Below are 22,181 nucleotides of genomic sequence, written 5' to 3' on the forward strand. Positions count from 1 at the left end.
CAGGTGCAGTGAAGCGCTCACTGAAAGCTCCCTGAAAGCAGAGAGCTGCCTCAGGGAGCTAAGAATTTTAGAAACAAAAATAAAGATCTTTGAAAATCTGAAAAAAATGCCCCCACATAGGACCCCCTCACATGAACATAAACATACTAAAAATTGTCAAAACATATTTTTCTTTTTTTTAAAAAATTAATGCCGGAAACCTCATCCTGCTTGTGGATGAGGTTTCCTCAAAAACGCAAAGGCTGCTTGGCCGATTCACCAGCCCACCAACTGTAAGGTTGGGTGGGCAATGAAAAAAAATTGCTCTCATTTAATACTTTAATGGTTGGCGGGCATGCTGCTGACTCTTGCGTGTGCCCACCGACCGAAATATCGTGCCAATTTTACACCCAATCGGGCTGGGCACGCGCCCACCCGCAGGATGCAAAATTCTGCCCCATATTTCAGGATGTGGGGACTCAGGAGTGTCAAGTACACCTGCTTGTCATTTAAGCACTGATGATTAACCTGGTCACAATTTTGAATCCACCATCCAATCTATTGAATGAATACTTTGTAGTAAACCATTAAAAATTCAACAAAAATCATTTTCAAAACTTATTTCCATCAAAATAGATGCAAATGAGCATGGAAAATGAAATCAATTTTTAAAAAATTCATAGAAGTACATGTATTTGTGAAATTGATATACAATTTTGCTGTATAGCGCTTAAAGGAAACTACATGAACACATTGAGCTGATTGTAAATATCAGAGCAACATTGGTCTTAAGGTCATATAAGGAGGTATTAAATCAGATGACCAAAAGTTTGATCAAAGAGATAGGTTTTAAGGAGTTGTCTTAATGGAAGAAAGAGAGGTAGAGAAGTGTACCCAAGAGGAGAATATTCAATCACAATCCTGACTTGTGACTTTTAGATGGTGGACAGGGTCCAGGGAGTCACGAGGTGAGTCATTCACCAAAGAGTAACCTATCTCTCACTTGTTATAGTAGCTAGAGTACGTGGTAGGCTCATTCAAATTTCTGGTCAATTGTGACACCAAAATGTTGACAGTGGGGGAATTTGACAATGGTAATAAACTGATCATTGGAGGCAGTTAGACTCTCTTATTTGGAGATCTTCATGGCCTGGCACTTGTGTGTGATATGAATGTTACTTGCCACTTATCAACAAGGCTGAAAGCTGCCCAAGTCTTGCTGCATTGGGACACAGACTGCTTAATTATGTGAGCTGTTAGGGATGTAACTGAACGCTATGTAGTTACCAGAGAATATCCCCACTTTTGACCTTAAGATGGAGGGATAGTTCAATAAAATGCTGGATTAAATGGCAGTCAAGTCTACGGTTATGTAATATGGATTATGTCCTGGCATTATTACTAATGTCTAATTTCTGTTCTCAGTTAGCAGATACGCTGCTCATGTCATGTTCAGTTGTTATGCGCAATTTGACAAGAATCCACTACATATACTATACAAACATTTTAACAGAGCCCCAATTTCTCTAGTCTTTCATTTTCCAAAGCCTTCAATCCCTTGGGATCATTTTAGCATATTTCTTTTGAAACTTCTGCACGGTCTCAACATCTCTGATAAAATATGACACCTAAAACTGGACACCATTTTGTATCTCTGTTGCTTAATGAACAAATTGTACAGGTGATGTATTACTGCTTTTCCTGTTCTAGAAATATTCTAAGGGCAGGGCATTTTTAATCACATTAGCAAATAGCACTGTTCTTTTATTTATTAGTAGATGAGCTTATGATGCTGGTAGCAGCACAATAATTGTTATTTCTGATGCAGTTTCAATGCATTACACTGAACCAGTCAGTTGGTTCAGTGAAAAATTCAAGATAGATAAGGTCTTACACTAGCATTTTGTTATTATCTAAAAGGAAATATTTTAGGCATCTTACAATTTTCCAAAGAATATCTGAATTTGGTAAATACAAAGCTTATAATCTAAATTCTGACATTAGAACATAAGTTATAATTATCCTCTAATGTTTACTTTTCCAAAGCCTTGCATATTTTTTTGGACGCTTTGGATAGACGGTGTTGCCTTATAGTTGGTCAGCTTTAACTTAAAAGCAAATGGGATCAAAGCAGCATGAAGATATGCGATAAAGCTGATTGTTAACAATACTTTATGATATTTGAGCTGCACTGAGCAGGTTTACAGAGTGAGCAGTTGACCCACAAGGACCAGAAATATCCCAAGCCTAATCCTTCAACTGTGTTGAATTAGCAGATCTTACAGGTGGCCAGAGAATTGAGAGATTTGGAGAGGAGGCAGGAGAAATCATCCAAGGCCCCCACTACAAATTGCCATGCAACAGCACCTAACTATGAGGATGGTTGGTGAGGACAAGATTGGCCTGAGCTGTGCTGTTTCAACTGTTAAGTAGACTAATGCTTGGACTTTAAAAGGATTCCTCAAACAGAAAATGTGCGAGAGTCTCTTTAATGGTCTTCGCCTAACCTACCTGCAGAACGTTCTACAGCTTTATATTCCATCCCAAGTTCTCCATTCATTTACTTTTGCGCCCTTTTCCTTTGCTGCATCATTGGTCACAGCTGCCCAAGTTATATCCTCTGGAATTCCTGGTCTAAAATGCTATACTCCTTTCTTCCTTTTAAGAAAGCTCCTCCCCATTCAAGTCACCATTAAGACACTAGCCCTTCATAAGTCATGTCCGTATTTGACATTTATATAATCATCATTTTGCACAAATCCGAAAACAAATCCAATACTTACAGAGACTGGAGTTCAGACAGATTTTGAAAAGCAGAAATCCCCACAGAAGAGATTGGGTTATCATACAGATGTCTGAAAAATAAGAAACTGGTTGGTTAACCTACCAGGAGATGAGCATGAAGCAAAAACAAAAATGGAAATGGCTCACTGGGGGCAGTTCTACTTACATAGTCCGAAGCAAAGGATTCCCACTGAAAGCTTTATCTGGAATTACTGCAATGTTGTTACTGTGGAAACCACTGCACCAAGAAGCAAAACACAGATCAATTTTAAGCTCATTAAAGTCAAAACAACACACTATGCCAAATATTTGACAGTCTCCAGTTTCTAGCTGATTACATTTCAAAATTTGGACAACCAAAGTTCTCCAGCTTTTGTTTAACAGGTAAATGAACCAGAAAACTGCCAATTTTGTTTAACCCAGTAATCTAATCTGTTTTTAACTGTTTGATTTGATGTTTTAGGTCACGGTATTTCAGACAAACCTATATTAAGGTTTAAGGCCAGTTCTGAAATACATCAGAACATAGGAATTCCATCCAGTAGCCATCACTGAGACGTGGTTGAGGGAAGGGCAGGATTGGCAGCTCAACATTCTGGGATATAGAATCTTCAGGCGAGACAGGGGAGAGGGTAAAAGAGGAGGAGGCATTGCATTATTAGTTAAGGAGTCCCTTATTGCAGTTAGGAGAGATGATATCTTGGAGGGGGCATGGAATGAAGCTTTGTGGGTAGAGCTTAGGAATAAAAAAGGGGCAACCACATTATTAGGTGTTTATTATAGATCCCCAGATAGTCAGAGGGAAATTGAGGAGCAAATATGTGCATAATTTGTGGAAGTGTGTAAAAACAATAACAATAGGGTTATTATAATAGGTGATTTTACTTTCCCAACATTAATTGGGATAGATATAGTGTTAAGGGCTTGGATGGAGTGGATTTCTTGAAGCATGTACAGGAGAACTTTTTAGAATATATAGAGGGTCCAACAAGGGACGGTGCATTGCTGGACCTAATTCTGGGGAATGAAGCCAGACAAGCGGCTGAGGTGGTGGTGGGTAAGCATTTTAGTGACAGCGACCACAACATGGTACAGTTGAAGTCTATTATGGATAAAGTTGCAAAAAAATGTTTTGGATTGGGGGAGGGTGGATTTTAGTAAAATAAGGCAGGATCTGGCCAAGGTAGACTGGGAACAGTTACTTGTGGGGAAATCTACATAGGAACAGTTGAGGGGGGGTGGGGGATGTTCAAAAAGGAAAAGGGGAGAGTACATGTTCCTTCAAGGGTGACAGGAAGGTGTAACAAGCTCAGAGAGCCATGGATGACCAGAGATATTCAGGTTACGATGAGAAGGAAAAGAGACGCTTTTAGCAGGTACAAGGGAAGCAAATCAGCAAAGGCATTAGTGGAGTACAGAAAGTGCAGGGTAGAGTTTAAGAAAGCAATTAGGAGAGCAAAGAGGGGATATGAGAAAGCTCTGGCTGGTAAAAGTAGGGAAAATCCCAAGATATTCTATAAGTATATCAATGGGAAGAGGATAACCAGGAAAAGAGTAGGGCCCGTAAGGGACCAATCTATGGGTGGAGCCAGAGGACATCGCTAGAGTGTTGAATGAATACTTCACGTCCGTCTTCACCCAAAAGAATGATTATGAAGGTATCGAACTCAGGGAGAGAGACTGCGAGGTTCTTAAGCAATAATAATAATATAGAGATAAAAGCAAAAAACTGCAGATGTTGGAAATCCAAAGAAAATCCAAAGAGGTTCTTAAGCAAATTGATATAGGGAGTGACAAGGTATTGGAGGTGTTGGCAGACTTAAAAGTGGACAAATCTCCAAGTCTGGAAGAGTTGTGTTCCAGACTGCTGAGGGAGGCAAGGGAGGGGATCGTAGGGGCTCTGACCCAAATTTTTAATTCCTCTCTGGCCACGGGGGAGGTGCCAGAGGACTGGAGAACAGCTAATGTGGTTCTGTTATTTAAGAAGGGTTGCAGAGATAAGCCAGGGAACTACAGGCCAGTGAGTCTCACATTAGTAGTAGGGAAACTATTGGAAAAATTTCTGAAGGAGAGTATCTTTCTCCACTTGGAGAGGCAAGGTTTGATAAGGGATAGTCAGCATGGCTTTGTCAGAGGGAGGTCATGCCTAACAAATTTGATTAGAATTTTTTGAGGAGGTGACCAGGTGTGTAGATGAGGGTAGTGTAGTTGATGTAGTCTATATGGATTTCAGCAAAGCCTTTGACAAGGTCCCACATGGGAGACTTATAAAGAAGGCAAAGGCAAATGGGATAGAGGGTAATTTGATAAGGTGGATTCAAAATTGGCTTAGCTGTAGGAGGCAGAGGATGATGACAGAAGGATGCTTTAGTGACTGGAAGCCAGTGTCCAGTGGCAAACCACAGGGATCTGTGCTGGGTCCCCTATTATTTGTCATTTATATTAGTGACATAGATGACAATGTGGAGGGTAGGATTAGTAAGTTTGCGGATGACACAAAGATTGGCCGGGTGCTTAACAGTGTGGTTGTGTGTCTTGGGCTATAGGAAGATATAGACGGGATGGTCAAATGGGCAGATAAGTGCCAGATGGAATTTAACCCTGATACACTTTTGAAGGAGTAATTTGACAAGGAAGTATTCAATGAATGGCATGACACTAGGAAGATCTGAGGAACAAAGGGACCTTGGCGTCTGTGTCCATAGATCTCTGAAGGCAGAGGGGCATGTTAGTGGGGTGGTGAAAAAGGCACATGGGACGCTTGCCTTTATCAATTGAGGCATAGATTACAAAAGTAGGGAGGTCTTGTTGGAGTTGTATAGAACCTTAGTGAGGCCACAGCTGGAGCACTGGGTGCTGTTCTGGTTGCTACATTATAGGAAAGATGTGATTGCACTGGAGGGGGTGCAGGGGAGATTCACCAGGATGTTGCCTGGGATGAAACATTTAAGTTATGAAGAGAGGGTGGATAGACTTGGGTTGTTTTTGTTGGAGCAGACAAGACTGAGGGGCGACCTGATCGAGGTGTACAAGATTATGAGGGGCATGGACAGGGTGGATAGGGAGCAGCTGTTCCCCTTAGTTGAAGGGTCAGTCACAAGGGGGAATAAGTTCAAGTTGAGGGGCAGGAGGTTTAGAGGGGATCTGAGGAAAAACTTTTTTACCCAGAGGGTGTTGATGGTCTGGAATGCGCTGCCTGGGAGGGTGGTGGAGGCAGGTTTCCTCACATCCTTTAAAAAGTACCTGGATGAGCACTTGGCACGTCATAACATTCAAGGTTATGGGCCAAGTGCTGGTAAATGGGATTAGGTAGGTAGATCAGGTGTTTCTCACGTGACGGTGCAGACTCAATGGGTCTCTTCTGCACTGTGATTCTATGACTATAGTTTGGTTTCTACCATCCTGTTAGTTGCATGATACAGTGATAACAAATCATGGCAAAATCTCTCATCAAACAGTCCATCACAGATGCAGATTGTTTGCGGGGGGTGGGGGGGGGTTAAAAGTAATTTTCAGTCATTAAAAAAATGGATTACTCACAGGTGGTGGATTGACACTGTGATTTAGATTTTTTTGTGATCAACCCATTTTCAGCCCTATTAATCAAGCTCTAACAAGTTACCATCGTTAAATACATCAAGGGACATTAAAGCATTTTTTAAAAAAATAATGTTTAAAATGCTGTTCAAGTGCCTGGTTCATGTCAGATTTTACACTCAGTGATATACACGAGTTTGAGTGGAAACTGGGGGTTGGAAATGAACCACATTACAAAGCGGGTGCAATTTTGGGCACAATGTGATGGAATCGCTAATTAGACCCAAAGTCTATCCTAAGGCACACTTCTTCATGTATTTTATTCCATGTTTTTTTTTTCTCTGTCCAAAGCTCCATATAATCAGCCACACTCTTACTTCCTATCCTAAATATTTTTGTATGGATTTTCAGCATCATGGTAATTGTAATTATCACCTTAGTTTTTAATCTGCAGCTCAATTCGATTTTTGAAAAATCTTCTGGTACAGTTTCCTAGCCTTGATTTCCTCAAAATATGTTACAATCATATTTTTACACTTTTACATGTCACTGATCATAAACCTTGTGTTAGGCAGTGGCATAGTTCCTTTCAAGAATAAGTTAGGACATTTGATTTGCCAATCACACGGATTTCTTATTTAACATTTAAAAGTTAGTCACACTATAAATATTATAACATTCTTTTTTATTTAATATAACATTATACTCAAAGTAGCAGCTAATGTACTCAAGATGCCAATTTTAAAAAGCTATGGAATAAAAATCGTGGAACAAAAAGTTAAAAGAATAAACAGGGCTTGAAAGTATTCGGATTCTGTACAATTATAATTAGTGCAGTTTAAAATATTTCAATCCGAATATTTGTTATGAATAGTTCTATAAATAATGTACGAACTGCAAGAAGAAAAGGAGCAGACAACCGCTGGAAGTTGAATGCATAGCTATAAATATTTCAATAATTTTGTACAGTAAGACAAGGTCAAATATACTGGCAATCACCACGTATTAGGCAAAAGGAAACACAGCATTTCTTAGCAAACACTACCATGTTCTAAAAAAGCACTATCAAGCTGTGCAATGAATCGCAAGTTCCTTGTTCATTACTGCCAACATCAGTTTATGATGGTAAAAATGGTTTCCAAACTATCTGCGGGAACACTAACCTGGGGTGGGAAGGTGAGAGAACCTAATTACAACAACCAACAATGAGATAAACAGCAAGTTCCAGCACATGGAAATAAAATCCTCAAGAAAGGACCATTTCTGAAGGGGAAGGTTAATAAAGAACAAACTTGCATTTATATACCACCTTCTATGGCCATCTGGAAGCACTTTCTGCTCAATGAAGGACTTGAAAAACAGCAGCTAACTTGTGCATAGCAAGGTCCATGAACAAAAAGAAGGCAAAGATCAATTTATTTTAGTGATGTTGGTTAAGGGATGACTTTTGACTATCCCATCCTTCCGCGAATAGTGCGATAGGGTCCTTTACATCTAGCCGAGGTCAGGTTGAGCCTCGTTTTAATGTCTTACCTGAAAGATGTTATCTCTGACAGCGCAGTACTCCCTCAGCACTGCAGTGTCAAACTAGATTATGTGTTCAAGTCTCTGAAATGGGCCTTGAACCTGCAGCTTTTTGACCCAGAAGCAAAAGTGCTACCACCGAGCCATGGCTGACGATCAAGGAGACTGATCCAACCTTGAGGTGAGACAAGTAACAATTGAGACACCTTCTATTTTTAAGAAAGTGCATATAAATTGACTAAGTATTATGAACTGTCTCTCTCTCCCACCCTATCAACCTTAAAGAAATCAAGGTTTCTGTCAGAGAAACTTTTGGGCAGTAACAAAATATTTGAAAGACTGGAACTAAAGCTGTCGTCTGTGCATCACAGTTCATTCAGCCTTAGCATCGTTCAGAAGTTTCCCCAAAGGTCACTTGAGTAAGATAGGAAGAGGTTTTTAAATGAAGTTTCATAATAAGTGCAGTAATCAGGACTCCAGAACCTGTACTTAACTTATTAATTCATCAAGTAAAGTAATTTCCCAAGGACTGAAACAAATTTCAAGAAAACCAACAAAGAGCTCCCATTCTGTTTTGATTAGCTTCGAACGCTCAAATAAAAACAGCATTTTTAACTCACAGCTCTTTCAGATTCCGAAGGGACTTGATGGCTTCAGGAAATTCCATCAGATTATTGTAGTTCAAGTCCCTAATGATTAAATACATAAAAAGCTTAAAAAAAAAATCATGTGGCAATTCTTATCGTTGTAAGTTTTGTGAACAATGACAAGCAAAATATAAAAACGCATAAATTTTCACCAAGATGAACTTAGTATCAGAGTTCAATTCAATTGCTGATAATGATTCATGCATCATGGGACAGTTACAGTAGATTTACTGTATACGGACAATTCATGGTCTGTCACAATTATAGTCAACCCACAAACATTGTACACAATTAAAATTGGGTACAAGTGCAGCCAACAGACTGGCACTTTCAAAAGGTTTTATAAAAATTATAAAACAGAAAACCAGAGAATAAGCATAATGGGAACATGAAAAAAAACTGCTAAAAACCAGACAAGTGAAACTGTTTCTCAGAAAATTGAGTTCAAAGTACAAATATATTTAAAAATACAACTGAAGTGAAAATAAATCTCCGCTGGAGAGGTAGAATGCTATGAAATTAAAATTCAAAATTTTAGTTTTGAAAAAACTGGATAATACTGCCAAAATTGCACAGAAAGTGATTCCTGCCAATTCCTACAAACTACTGTAAGACCTAAAAATCATTAAAAACCAAGTGGTTTCAGCAAATATTCAAATATGTATATTCAAATATAATTGATTTATACAGGCAATTCATCTGCAGCTTGAGTTATCAGTTAATGAAATATGATTAGGATTTATGCTTCATTGTTAAGTCAGGAGTTCAAAAGAAAAAAAAAAGTACTTACAGCGTCTCCAGATTGTCAAGCCCATCAAAGCAATGGATATCTATTGTGTCAATCTTATTATTGTGAAGATGCCTAGAGAAAAATGAATGAGGAAGAAAGCAGAAAGGTATCAGAAAGCAAAAAGTATTTGTACACTGCAGCTATTCTTTATGCATTAACACCATCTTACAATATGCTTCATCACATCCCAAAAACTTCTCAAATGTCCGCATGTACAATAGTTACTTTGATTTATAATGGCTTATGATGTAGGTGAAAAATGCAGCCATTTTGAAAAAAGCAAGATTTCATAAGCAGCAATTGAATATATGATCTGTTACCACTTTTATTTTGCGATGTTAGGAAGATTGCTGGCCAGGACACCAGCAGAACATTCTGCTCTTTGAACAGTTCTACAGGATTTTTACTACGCACTTGAACCAGAGGAACAGGAAAACAAGATCATCAGGAGTACATCCCCTCCAACAGTTAATACTCTAATGGAGTAACCAAACCATGCCAATGCTTAGCACAGCTGGTTGTACATATGTACAGAAAAATAAAAACATAGGAAGAAGAGTAGGTCATTCAGCCCATCAAGCATGCTCTGCCATTCAATATGATCATGGTTGATCATCCACTTCAATGTCTTTTTCCCACACTATCCCCACATCCTTTTACATCACTGGCATTTAGAAATCTGTCAATCGCCGTCAATCAAAACCCAGTAAAGTATTTTGCAAATATTCATCAGGTTAAAGGCTAATCTAGGATCAAACTCATTTTTAAACTCTTCCATTCATGTGATATAAAATTGCACAACAGAACTAGGTAGTTGTAACAATGCATGCATATATCAATAGATAAGTTCACACATGCGAGATCACATACATGCAAGATCACAAAGATAGAAAACTGGCCTGTACAGTGCTCCAAAGATAAGTGCAGGTGAAACAGGCTGTCCACACCATTTTGCTCTCCCTTTCAAAAAAAAAAGCCAGTTTCCCCATCACAGTACCAAACTCTGGTTTTAGTGACTCCCAAAGTTACCCTCTACTAGAATATCTGGAAAAGCATCGATCACTCCAAGTGCTTCCCAGTCATAAACTTGGGAACTTTCCTTTACCCAGTTTATACTCGCAGCCTCTTGACCAGCAGTCATGATTAAAAATTGGGTTCTAAGTTAGCCTTTTCTATTTCGCCATTTTATACATTTCCAAAATCCAATCTAATTCACCTAATTTTAACACAAGTGAATCTTTTTTTTTTACAAAACTTAATCCATTACTTCAGTCTTGTTAAAACATTAAAATGGGTAGGAGAGTTAGAAATGTGCATTTGGTGCAATTGGGGTGGGATTCACTTCATAAAGCACTCAACTTTTCTTCACTTAGGTGTTTAAACGTGATTAAGAAATAACTTACCACCAGTTCCCCAAGGGCAAAATTCTGCATTTGCATCAGAGTTTTAACAGTTTTTAATTACTGCCATGTGACATAGGCATGCACAGCAGGGAACAAATATGTGCAGTGCCAAGTAACCAGTTTTAGAAGTTATGCTTGTTCCTTTTTAAAGGGCCACTGCACTGTGCAGCATTTTCAGTTGAGGGTATTTGAAATGAGGATCTCCATCCAGAATGCTTACACAATCCAAGCTAGTCATCAGAAACTTGTAGCTTCAGAATAGCATCAGCAGAGTCTGAGTGGAGCCCCTCACTTCAAGCTCCTTCAGTTGGAAATTTATGCAAGCAGGAACCAGCTTTTTAAAGAGAAAAAATAGCTTCTAAACTTCTGGCTACTTGGCATGCACATATTTGTTCACTAGCTTGCATGCTATGCAACACTACATGGCAGTACCTAAAAGGTATTAAAACTCTTTGATGTAAGCAAATACAGGATTATACCTTCAGGGGACCAGTGGAAGGTTAAAGAAGAAATTTCAGGTGTTCATTTGAACAAAAAAAATTCTCCAAGGTCAGGAGCTTACTACACTAGGAACTGCATGTACACACTCACATTCTGCTGCTCCATGGCATAATGAGCTTGAACATCACCAAAACTTGGACACTTGAAATTATCCAAAAGAAAATGTTTGCATAAACTAACAGAAATCAAGCAGGAGGATTACTACAAAGCTATGATGCACTGTAAGGATATAATTTAAGTGAATTTTTGAAGGTTCTGCGCATGGTTTATGATGTCACCTGAAGCCCCGGTTGTGTTACAATCTTTAACTACTTCTCAGCTATTGATTTTATTCTCAAAAAGGTAAACTACAGGCTATTCTGCACGAGATACTTAACATCCAGTTTTATCCAACAAACTGGAATATTATTGAGATTCTGCACAAAAAATGCAGGACTCTTTCAATAGACACTGGGTTAAAAAAAGTTATGAAGCACTGTTTATACTTTAAAGGTTCCACTTCCTTTACTGCTTAAAATGCACATTTAACTCTTCCACCAGCCCACTGATATGCTATTTGAAAATTGGTGCATTTATATCAAACAACACTTTCTTATATAATTACATAAATGTAACTTTCAGAAAGCTTCCATTTTTGAGAAACCCACTTACAGTACAACCAGGCTGGAGAGATTTGCAAAGGCAAAGTTGGGTATGTGTGTGATTTTGTTCAATGCCAGAGTTAGAGCTTGAAGCGAAGGTAGTTTGCTCAGCTGTTGAATTGGAACTTCAGTTAGGCTGTTATCATCGAGCCAAAGGTGCCGCAATTGAACCAGACCCTCAAAGCTGTCTTCAGGGACAGATGTGATGTGGTTTGCATCCAAGCGCCTAAGGATTAAATCAGAAAACACGCTCAGCCTTGTTCCTTGCACTTGTTGTAATATCCAATCATCCATTTGCTTGTGTTGTCATAAGTCATTAACATGAAAGGGAAACTGTCTCCATGAAAATCTTATTCAGTTTAATGAGAGAAACTTGGAAAATTAAGCTTCATTTCCACGGTTGTTAACATCATGTACTTTATAAGGATGAGTTTCAACAGTTACACCATTACACTTTCAAATAAATTAGTAAAGTTTATGAAAACTTTTCAATGGTCACTTCTGTAAAAAAAAAATATTGATCAAGCTTCCAACTGCAACATGGAATCCCAATTTCATGATATCAATGAAGTGCTACGCCTCTCCATGGCAGGACCATCGGACACCACGAAACCCGCTCCCGTAAAATCAGCAACATGCACCTGCATGGTGGGTTAGGAATGCATTGACTTTATTTTCATTTTTAACCCAGGACCCTCCTCCCATCTGTCATGAGCGGTGGTGAAGGGGTTTAATGGAGGCTGTTCGTTATCCCAGAATCAAAAGTACAGGAACTTGTTTCATCTTGAGTTCTGGTTCTAGATGGAGTTTTTTTAGGGTTTGCCTGTTATTCTAGGCTGCTATTCGTAAAAAAACATTCTTGTTTATTTACAGATCTATATACATCTTAGTACTCTATACAAGGCTGTCATTCACAAAGTTTTAATGCCATTGAGTCATCTGAACAAACTTAATTGTTCTTTAAATATCTTATACTACCCCCTATAAAGCACATTATTAATCCAGAAAACAAACCTTCTCAAGGGCAATTAGGGATGGGAAATATATAATGGCCTAGCCGGTGACAGCCACATCCTGTGCACAAATTTTTTAAAGAAGCAGGGATAGGTGACTATAATGATACACTGAAATAACACTCTTATCTAAAGGCCATTTGAGATTCTGCACTGAATGTGTAGATATATAAACAGATCAACCTAATTCTCAAGTCTGCACTGGTGTTTTTTACCATCCATTCTCTTTAATTTTCTCTTTGAAGCAACTGTTTAATTTTCTTTTAACAGAATCAATGGGATCTGATTGAACAAATTCTAACCACCTTTTGTGTAAAGATTCTGAATGATCATATCTTCAATTGATATCCTTGTCATCCAACTGTGAAATGCCATTACTGTCCGTAGTTTGCATGTTCAGTTTATTTATTTATTTAAAAAAAAGCTTTTTAAATTGGATAATCTGGCATCAAAAAAATACAAAAGACTTTACCAATCTCTTAGAGCAACTCCAAGATCTTCCAATCTTTCAATAGTGGACTCAAAAAAAAAATGTACTGAAGCCAATTTTGCTTATATCATTACGTCGCAAAGGCTTACCACAATTGCTCAGAATGCTTATTCCATGAGTAACTGCACAGCGCAGACCAGATCTAGGATTCATCACCACTGGATTAAAATCCTGGAACTCAGCATTATGGGAGCTTCTTCACCACACAGACTGCAGTGGTTCAAGAAGATGACTCGCCATCACCTTCTCAAGCACAATTAAGGATGGGAAATAAATGCTAGCCTTGCCAGTGACGCCCACATCCCATGAATGATTTAAAAAGTAGGGCCAAGAAAATAGTGAGGTGGCGGAGTGTGAGGAGAGAGGAGGTAACTCAGCAACTCCATTCCTATTTTTTTCTGGAAGTGCCAAGTGTATAAACATACTGGACCGGATTTTGGTCTGCTGTGATAGTCCCAATATCGCATACCCTGCTGATTTTCACAGTAAATAATAGCCATTTGGGGTAAGAGGTACCAGATTCTATGGAATTATAGCTAGCAAGGGCATAAGAAATAGGAGCAGGAGTAGATCACATGACCAATCGAGCCTGATCCACCATTCAATATGATCATGGCTGATTGCTTATTTCTTAAAACACTCCCAATCCTCAGGCTCGTTACTATTTTTTTTTAAACAACAGTATCAGCTTCTTCTTTTAATCTGATACTATCCTTAACTTCCTGAGTGAGCCACGGATGGGTCCTTCTTGATGAGATTTTGTTCTTCAATGTAATGTATTTTTGTCGAACATTTTGAATCGTTTCTTTAAATGTTTCCCAGTGTTCATTTACCTCCATATCTTTTAATCTATTTACCCAATTAACCTTAATCGGTTCTCCTCTCATACCTACGTAATTGGTTTTATGTTTAAGATTTTTATTTGCTGTTTGTTCTGGGAAGAAGAGCAGGTGAAGAGCAATGAAAATTGAAGATTGCAAAAGAAAGCCCAGATAAAGAGATTTATACTTCCGCTGATTAAAAAATAAAACTTTTACTAGGCACAATGGAAAACCTGCGCAACACAAAGTCCAGACCCTCATGAACAAAATCACAGCGTGCCAAAAAACAAATCTGAACAATAGAAATCAAATGAACTGTTTGATAACACAGCTCTGTTGAATGATGGCTGAAAGTTACCTGTCTACCTTGTTGGCTGAATTCCTTCCCCTGCTCTGAAGATCAAAGGCATTGTTTCCATTGCCTGGAATGGATCTGGCAGAGAAGTACGAACAAATGCTTATGCCATGCCTCTTGCAAACATTTAGCACAGGCACGCAACATTAGGAAACTAAACTGATTAGATGGGGTGCAGGGAGGGGGTAACCTTCACTTGATAGCTAGAAAACATGCATCTTTAAGCCAGACTTTACTAACATAAAAAGAGCCCCCTTTCAGACAACGTATTCAGTCATACATGCCAGCAGTGGGAAAGAATCTTGCCTCCAAGTCAAATGGATGCGAATTCAAGTTGCATTCCAGAGACTTGATCCCAAAAATCTTGGTTGAACTCCAATGCAGTACTGAGAGAGAACTGCGCTGTTGGAAGTGCTGCTTTTCAGATGAGGCCTCGTCTGTGCTCACAACTGGGCATAAAAGATACTATTATTTTGAAGAGCAGCAAGGGAACTATCCCTGGTGTATTGGTCCATATGTGACCCTCAATAAAAACAAATTAAAAATCTGGTTATTATTGCATTGCCATTTGTGGGACCTTGTCGGAGATGCTGTCTTTTGGATGAGATGCCTGCCGCCTCACATGGATGCAAAAGATCCTATGGCACAATTTCTCCTGGTGTCCTGCCAATATTTAGCCTTCAGCCATCATCACTAAAAACCATTATTTGGTTATATCATTGCTGTTTATGCCACCTTGCTTTCTGCAATTTGGTTGCCAACTGTTCCATATTACAATTCCTCCACTGCAGAAAGTACTTTATTGGCTGTAAAGTGCTTTTGATGTACTGAGGTTGTGAAAGGCATTATATAAATACAAGTTCGTCCTTTCTGAAAAAAAGTTCAGCAAAACTTTTTCTTAATTCAAAAATTATCTTCTGCTTTTTGTCGTCCATGTTAGCCTCGAAAAGGAATAATAAAGCTCATTACTCTGCATTCATTTTTCAGCAGATGGGTGGTGGCATTTTGTTCCTTTTTGATGGATAGATTTTCCACTGAAAATGACTAGGGTGACTTGTCAATATTTAGAATTAGACTTGGTTGACTTGGAATTTACTAGCAATGAAGATGATGTGACCCGCGGTGGTGGGGGGAGGGGGGGAGCGCAGTGCAGGGATATTTAGCGTCAAACTTTTCCTTCCCGGTCCATAATCCCCATGTAAATCTACCTGGCATTACTCAAAAGGACTTCTATTTACATAGTACCCTGCACAACCTCAGGACCTCCTAAAGCACTTTATAGCAAATTAAGTACTTTTGAAGAGTGGTCACTGTTGGAATGCTCAGGTAATGTCTGCCCTGACCTTTTTAAACTGCCTTCTTCAAAGACCCCATCTTCAAGCACTTAGTCTTTGCAAACTATTGCCTCCATGTCTAATGCTCCTTTTCTTCTCTAAAGTTCTTGAATGTGCTGTTTCCTCCCTGTCCCATGCCTATTTGTTTGAATAAGGTTTCAGCTCCACCCCAAGCACAGGAAGTCTTGATGAATGTTACGAACATTCACTGTGACTATAACTAAGATACACTGCATCTCTCCTTACCTTCTTTGTAGCCTCTAATGCCGAGCACACCATTTAACATCAAATTTTAACTACCCAACTAATGAGACTGCCCTTGCTTCATCTAGTATTACCTATCTGATCATAGTCAGAGCCTGTCAATCAATGGCTTCTCTTCTCACACTTGTATGGCCACCTCAAGGTGGTCCCCTCCTCCTCCTCGCTACAGGATAACCCTGTAGTGATTGCCTTCACAGGCATGGGGCTAACTTACACATAATATCCAGCTCTAAATCCCCACCACTGTGTTTCAATCCTCCAATGCCTCTGTGCTATCACAGCGTGCTTGATATCCAGTCTTGGACGGACAGCTAAACATTAGGAAAACAGAAGCTACAATCTCTCTACCCTCATCTCCCTCCTTGGCACTGTTTCAGTCTGCTTTAGACTATTTCTAATTTCAGAATTCTATTTGATTCTGAACTGTGCTTCCAATCCCATTTAAGCAGGTGATAATGGAAAGACAGAACAGTGCCATTAGGGGATGGGCAGCTGGCTGACGACAAAATTACAAGGGCTGGGCTTGTTGATTTATCGGCTACTTACGACAATATGAACCATTGAGCATTTCAAACAAAACAGGCAAATATTTTGAGGTATAGCAAATGGTCCAGCTGATGATCTCCCTGCTCCTGAATCAATGTTCCTTTGGTGAAATGGATGGTCAGAGATGTACTCAAAGGAATTGATTTGAGATTTTATAGCGCTTTGATACATCTGCATTTGCTAGGCCATTTCAGAGGACATTTAAGTATCAACCACATTGCTGTGGGTCTGGAGTCACATGTAGCCAGACCAGGTAAAGTTGGCAGATTTCCTTCCTTAAAGGACATTAGTGAATCAGATGGGTTTTTACAACAATCGACAATGGTTTCATGGTCATTCTTAGACTTTTAATTGCAGACTTTTATTGAATTCAGATTTCATTCGAACACGGGTCCCGAGCATTACCCTGGGTCTCCGGATTACTAGTCCAATCACAATACCCATTTTACCACTGCCTCCCCAGAGGAGGTGCCACAAATATCCCCATCCTCAATGATGGGGGAGCCCAGCACATCAGTGAAAGAGATAAGATTGAAGCATTTGCTACAATCTTCAGCCGGAAGTACCGAGTGGATAATCCAACTCGGCCTCCCCCGGAGGTCCCTAGCAATACGGATGCCAGTCTTCAGCCAATTCAATTCACTCCATGTGATACCAAGAAACGGCTGAAGGCATTGGATACTGCAAAGGCTATGGGCCCTGACAATATTCTGGCAATAAGCAACAATGCTGAAGACTTGTGCTTCTGAACTTGCCGCACCCCTCGCCAAGTTGTTCCAGTACAACTACAACACTGGCATCTACCCAGCAATGTGGAAAATTGACCAGGTATGTCCTGTACGCAAAAAGCAGGACAAATCCAACCCAGCCAATTACTGCCCCATCAGTCTACTCTTGATCATCAGTGAAGTAATGGAGGGGTCATCAACAGTGCTATCAAACAGCACTTGTTTAGCAATAACCTGCTCAGTGCCACCCAGTTTAGGTTCCGCCAGGGCTACTTAGCTCCTAACCTCATTACAGCCTTGGTACAAACATGGACAAAAAGAGCTGAACTCTCGAGGTGAGGTGAGAGTGACTGCCATTGACATCAAGGTTGCATTTGACCGAATGTGGCATCAAGGAGCCCTAGCAAAACTGGACTCAATGGGAATCAGGGGGAAAACTCTCCACTGGTTGGGGTCAAACCTAGCACAAAGGAAGATGGTTGTGGTTGTTGGAGGTCAGTCACCTCACTTCCAGGACATCACTGCAGGAGTTCCTCAGGGTAGTGCCCCTGGCCCAACTATCTTCAGCTGCGTCATCAATGACCTTCCTTCCGTCAGGTTAAAAGTGGGGCTTTTGCTAATAATTGCACAATGTTCAGCACCATTCGCAACTCCTCAGATGCTGAAGTAGTCCATGACCAAATGCAGCAAGACCTGGACAATGCCCAGGCTTGGACTGACAAGTGGCAGGGAACATTCGCACCATACAAGTGCCAGGCAATGACCATCTCCAACAAGAGAGAATCTAATCATTGCCCCTTGACAGTCAGTCAACAGCATTACCATTGCTGAATTCCCCACTATCAGCCTGGGGGTTTACCATTGACCAAAAACTCAACTGGACTAGCCATATAAATACTATAGTTACAAGAGCAGGTCAGAGGCTAGAAATCCTGTGGTGTGTAACTGACCTCCTGGCTCCCCAAAGCCTGTCCGCCATCTACAAGGCGCAAGTCAGGAGTGTGATCAAATACTCCCCACTTGCCTAGATGAGTGCAACTCCAACAACAAGCTTGACACCATCCAGGACAAAGCAGCCCGCTTGATTGGCACCACATCCACAAACATTCACTCCCTCCATCACCAACGCACAGTAGCAGCAGTGTGTACCATCTACAAACTGCACTGGAGGAATTCACCAAGGCTCCATAGACAGCACCTTCCAAACCCACGACCATCTAGAAGGACAAGGGCAGCAGATAGATGGGAACACCACCAACTGGAAGTTCCCCTCCAAGTCACTCACCATCCTGACTTGGAAATATATCGCCGTTCCTTTACTGTCGCTGGGTCAAAATCCTGGAGCTCCCTTCCTAACAGCAGTGTGTGTGTGTACCTACACCACTAGGACTGCAGCAGTTCAAGGCAGCAGCTCACCACCTTCTCAAAGGCAACTAGGAATGGGCATTAAATGCTGGCCCAGTCAGTGAAGCCCACATCCTGCGAATGAATTAAAAAGAAAAAAAGTTGCCCCAAGGTTCACTGCAAGCTCCCTTGCTGATCAATGCCCACACAAGTGACCGCCAGAATTCTTCCAGAGGTGACGATTCACCTATGCAGATGATCGCTGCATCACTACTCAATCGGAAAGACGAGAACATTCAGCACATCTTAACTGACTTCAAGTGCAAATGCAGAGAATAAGCATATTTGAATGCTAACCTTGCAAGGCACTAGTTTGTATCTTCCACCTGAAACATCATCTGGTCAATTCAGGACTGTAGAAACATCGAGCCTGAGTATGTGGTGCACACTGAGGTTACATTAGGTTGAACACTGACATTCAATGAGCACATCAAGAAGCTATAAAAAGATGAACTCTAGAAATTGTATACCCAGAAAGTGTTCAACCCAAAATGGAAAGCTGAACACAAAACACTCTGAGCAACTAGTCTTGCTGTGTGTTACTCAATTGCAGAGTATTTTTTTCTGTTCATTCATAGAACATGGTTGACGCTGGCTAGGCCAGTATTTATCCCTAATTGGCCTTGAGGTGGTGGTGGTGAACTGCCTTCATGAACCACTGCAGTCCACATGGTGTAGGTATACCCACAATGCTGTTAGGAAGTGGTTCCAGGATTTTGACCCAGCGATAGTGAAGCAACATCGATATAGTTCCAAGTCAGAACGGTGAGCGGCTTGGAGGTGAACTTCCAGGTGATAGTGTTCCCAACTATCTGCTGCCCTTGTCCTTCTATGGCAGCGGTCATGGGTTTGGAAGGTATGCGAGTATGGTCACATTTGAGCTATGTGTACAAAATTTACACTGAAATCAATCAATCCTGTCAAAGAAATACAATAGCTTTGATACAGACTGCTACACTGCATTTTGGGGATTGTGCCACCAGTGAGACACAATACCTCTAGAAAAAAGCGCCTTTTACAAACTCTGGATGACTCAAAGCATTTGCAGCAAATTAATTATTTTTGAAGTGTAGTCATAGGGCAAGTGGCAGCGTAGTGCTATTGTCGTTGGACTGGTAATCCAGAGGCTCAGGGTTATGCTCTGGGGACCAGGGTTCGAATTAAATAAGTCTAATGATGACCATGCAACCATTGCTGATTCTTGTAAAAACCCATCTGGTTCACTAATTCCCTTTAGGGAAGAAAATCTGTTGTCTTTACCTGGTCTGGCCTACTGGTGACTCCAGGACCACAGCAATGTGGTTGACTCTCAAATGCCCTCTGAATAAGGGCAATTAGGGATGGGCAATAAATACCAGAGATGCCACAGTCCATGAACCAATCTAAGAAAATTGATGGAATGGAGAAATCACAACAGCCAATATGCATACTAGCACCCACAAACAGTAATGTGAGAATGGCTTTTCTTTTGTGATATTGATTGAGGGATAAAAATTGACCAGGACACCAGGAGTAGCTCCCCTACTCTTCAAAGTAGTGGAATCATTTACATCCACCTGAGCGGGCAGATTGGGCCTCAGTTTAATGTCTCATCCAAAAGTCGGTACTTCTGACAATGGAGGACTCCTTCACTACTGCACTGAAGTGTCAGCCTTGATTATTGCGCTCAAGTCCTGGATTGGGACTTGAAACTTGAACCTTGTGATTCAAAGGCAATGATATTACCAATTGAGCCACAGCTGACGCTATGAAACAGATGTTTAACCCTGGACACTCACTGTACCTACCTAAATGTGCCATCATCCAAGTGGCTGAAGCCCAAAAACCTTTTGCCCCAAAAATACTGCAATGGAATTCCCAATGACCTGGGAGAACTTGTTTCTTTCACAACAACTCCCTCCAGACACTAATGTTGAACACAAACACTTGCGGATCCTAAATCAAGCTAGGACCAGGGTGGTAAAGACTAGTGTCAATATAACCATGTGGAAGCTGAGAAATGTCCAGATGTGAATGTGGAAAGTTTAGGCTATCATTTCAATACTGCACAGTGCAGTGGCCCTATCAATGTTCTTTATCCCTAACTATTCAAGATAAATGGCAACACCAGATCCAGGAGTGACAAACCAAGATATTGGCGACCCCATATCTTCTCCATTACAAAGGATGCTGGCTTTCACCTCCACAGGGTTGCACACCTCTCACTGAAACCCTTATGCTTGCATTTGTCACCTCCAGATTCACTTTCCAATTTGCTGATGGTCTTCAATCCATCACAACTTCAGTTTATTCAAAACTCCGTTGTCCATATCCTATCCCTCACTAATTTTCACTCAATTCATCGATCCTGTTCTCATGTCCTACAATGGCTCAGTTCACCAACCGATGAATTTAAAATTCTAACCCATGCACTTAATTGCCTCTTTGAGCTTGCCGTTCCCTCCCTACTTTGCAACATCGTCTAAGTACCACAGCAAGCTCAACTGACTCAAACTCAGTGCCCTTACTACAACCTCTTATGCATCTCCCTTTCCCCATGTCAGCAGCATGCTATTAGCTGGAACAACTGCTCCCATCTCCTTCCTTCTCAACTTTCAAGACATTCTTAATACCCACCTCTTTGGCCAAGTTTTTGATCACCTGACTCATTTGGTTCAGCAACCTTTTCACACTGCTTACCCCTCTATGAAGCACTTTATATGGTGACTTTAAAGAACATTGCAAAGGTAAGCTGCTGTTGTTGGAATTGAAGGTATGGTCAGCATACCTAAGCTTAGTGCAAATATATCATATGCACCCAACCAAAAAATACCCATCCAAACCTCGCTTCCCATCACTTTTTTTTGTTATTAGTTTTATGGATACTTTTGGTCCAGCCTAACTTTTTCACAATTCACAACATTTGCCAACATGAGTCACCTCTAGGCATCTGTTTGTAATACTGAATTGTAATCACTGTTTCTGATCATTTTAGTAAACTTTTCCCTATTCCTTGGTGCCGCAGCTTTGCTTATAATTATACTATAATCCAAATTTCTCTACATGGGCAGCAAACTGGCAATGGTACTTACTACACTAATGCATCCCTGAAATTGGAATCTTGACACTTCACAGGACCATAACGAAAGAAAATGGACATAAGCCAAAGAATTAGATATTAAGAGGAATGAGTAAAAGCTTGGTAAAGGTGGATTCTAAGAATCAAACAGCAGCCTGGAGCTGCACAACTAAACTGGATTATATAAAAGCCAAATACTGAGGTTGTAAATCTGACATAAAAACAGAAAATGCTGGATAAACTCAGCAGGTTTGGCAGAATCTGTGGAGAGAAAAACAAAGTTAACATTTCAAGTTGCTAACCTGCCATCAAAACTGGATTATAATCAGGGTTTATGTTCCAGGATGGTATACCACCCTTCC

At 40.3% G+C, this 22,181-nt stretch overlaps 1 protein-coding gene across 4 annotated transcripts in view; it reads right to left on the minus strand.

The window, feature by feature from the left end:
* Window positions 1-22,181, minus strand: part of lgr4 (leucine-rich repeat containing G protein-coupled receptor 4) — a 125,882-nt gene that overhangs the window by 23,206 nt on the left and 80,495 nt on the right. For all 4 annotated transcript variants that reach the window (XM_041198031.1, XM_041198030.1, XM_041198033.1 and 1 more), the window contains 5 exons: window positions 11,817-12,032; window positions 9,262-9,333; window positions 8,445-8,513; window positions 2,930-3,001; window positions 2,763-2,834 (listed from right to left, as the gene is read on the minus strand). In XM_041198031.1, coding sequence (XP_041053965.1) covers window positions 2,763-2,834; window positions 2,930-3,001; window positions 8,445-8,513; window positions 9,262-9,333; window positions 11,817-12,032 — 501 coding nt within the window. The remainder of the gene's footprint in view (window positions 1-2,762; window positions 2,835-2,929; window positions 3,002-8,444; window positions 8,514-9,261; window positions 9,334-11,816; window positions 12,033-22,181) is intronic.

The sequence above is a fragment of the Carcharodon carcharias genome, chromosome 10 (genome assembly GCF_017639515.1).
Source record: "Carcharodon carcharias isolate sCarCar2 chromosome 10, sCarCar2.pri, whole genome shotgun sequence".
Lineage (NCBI taxonomy): Eukaryota > Metazoa > Chordata > Chondrichthyes > Lamniformes > Lamnidae > Carcharodon > Carcharodon carcharias.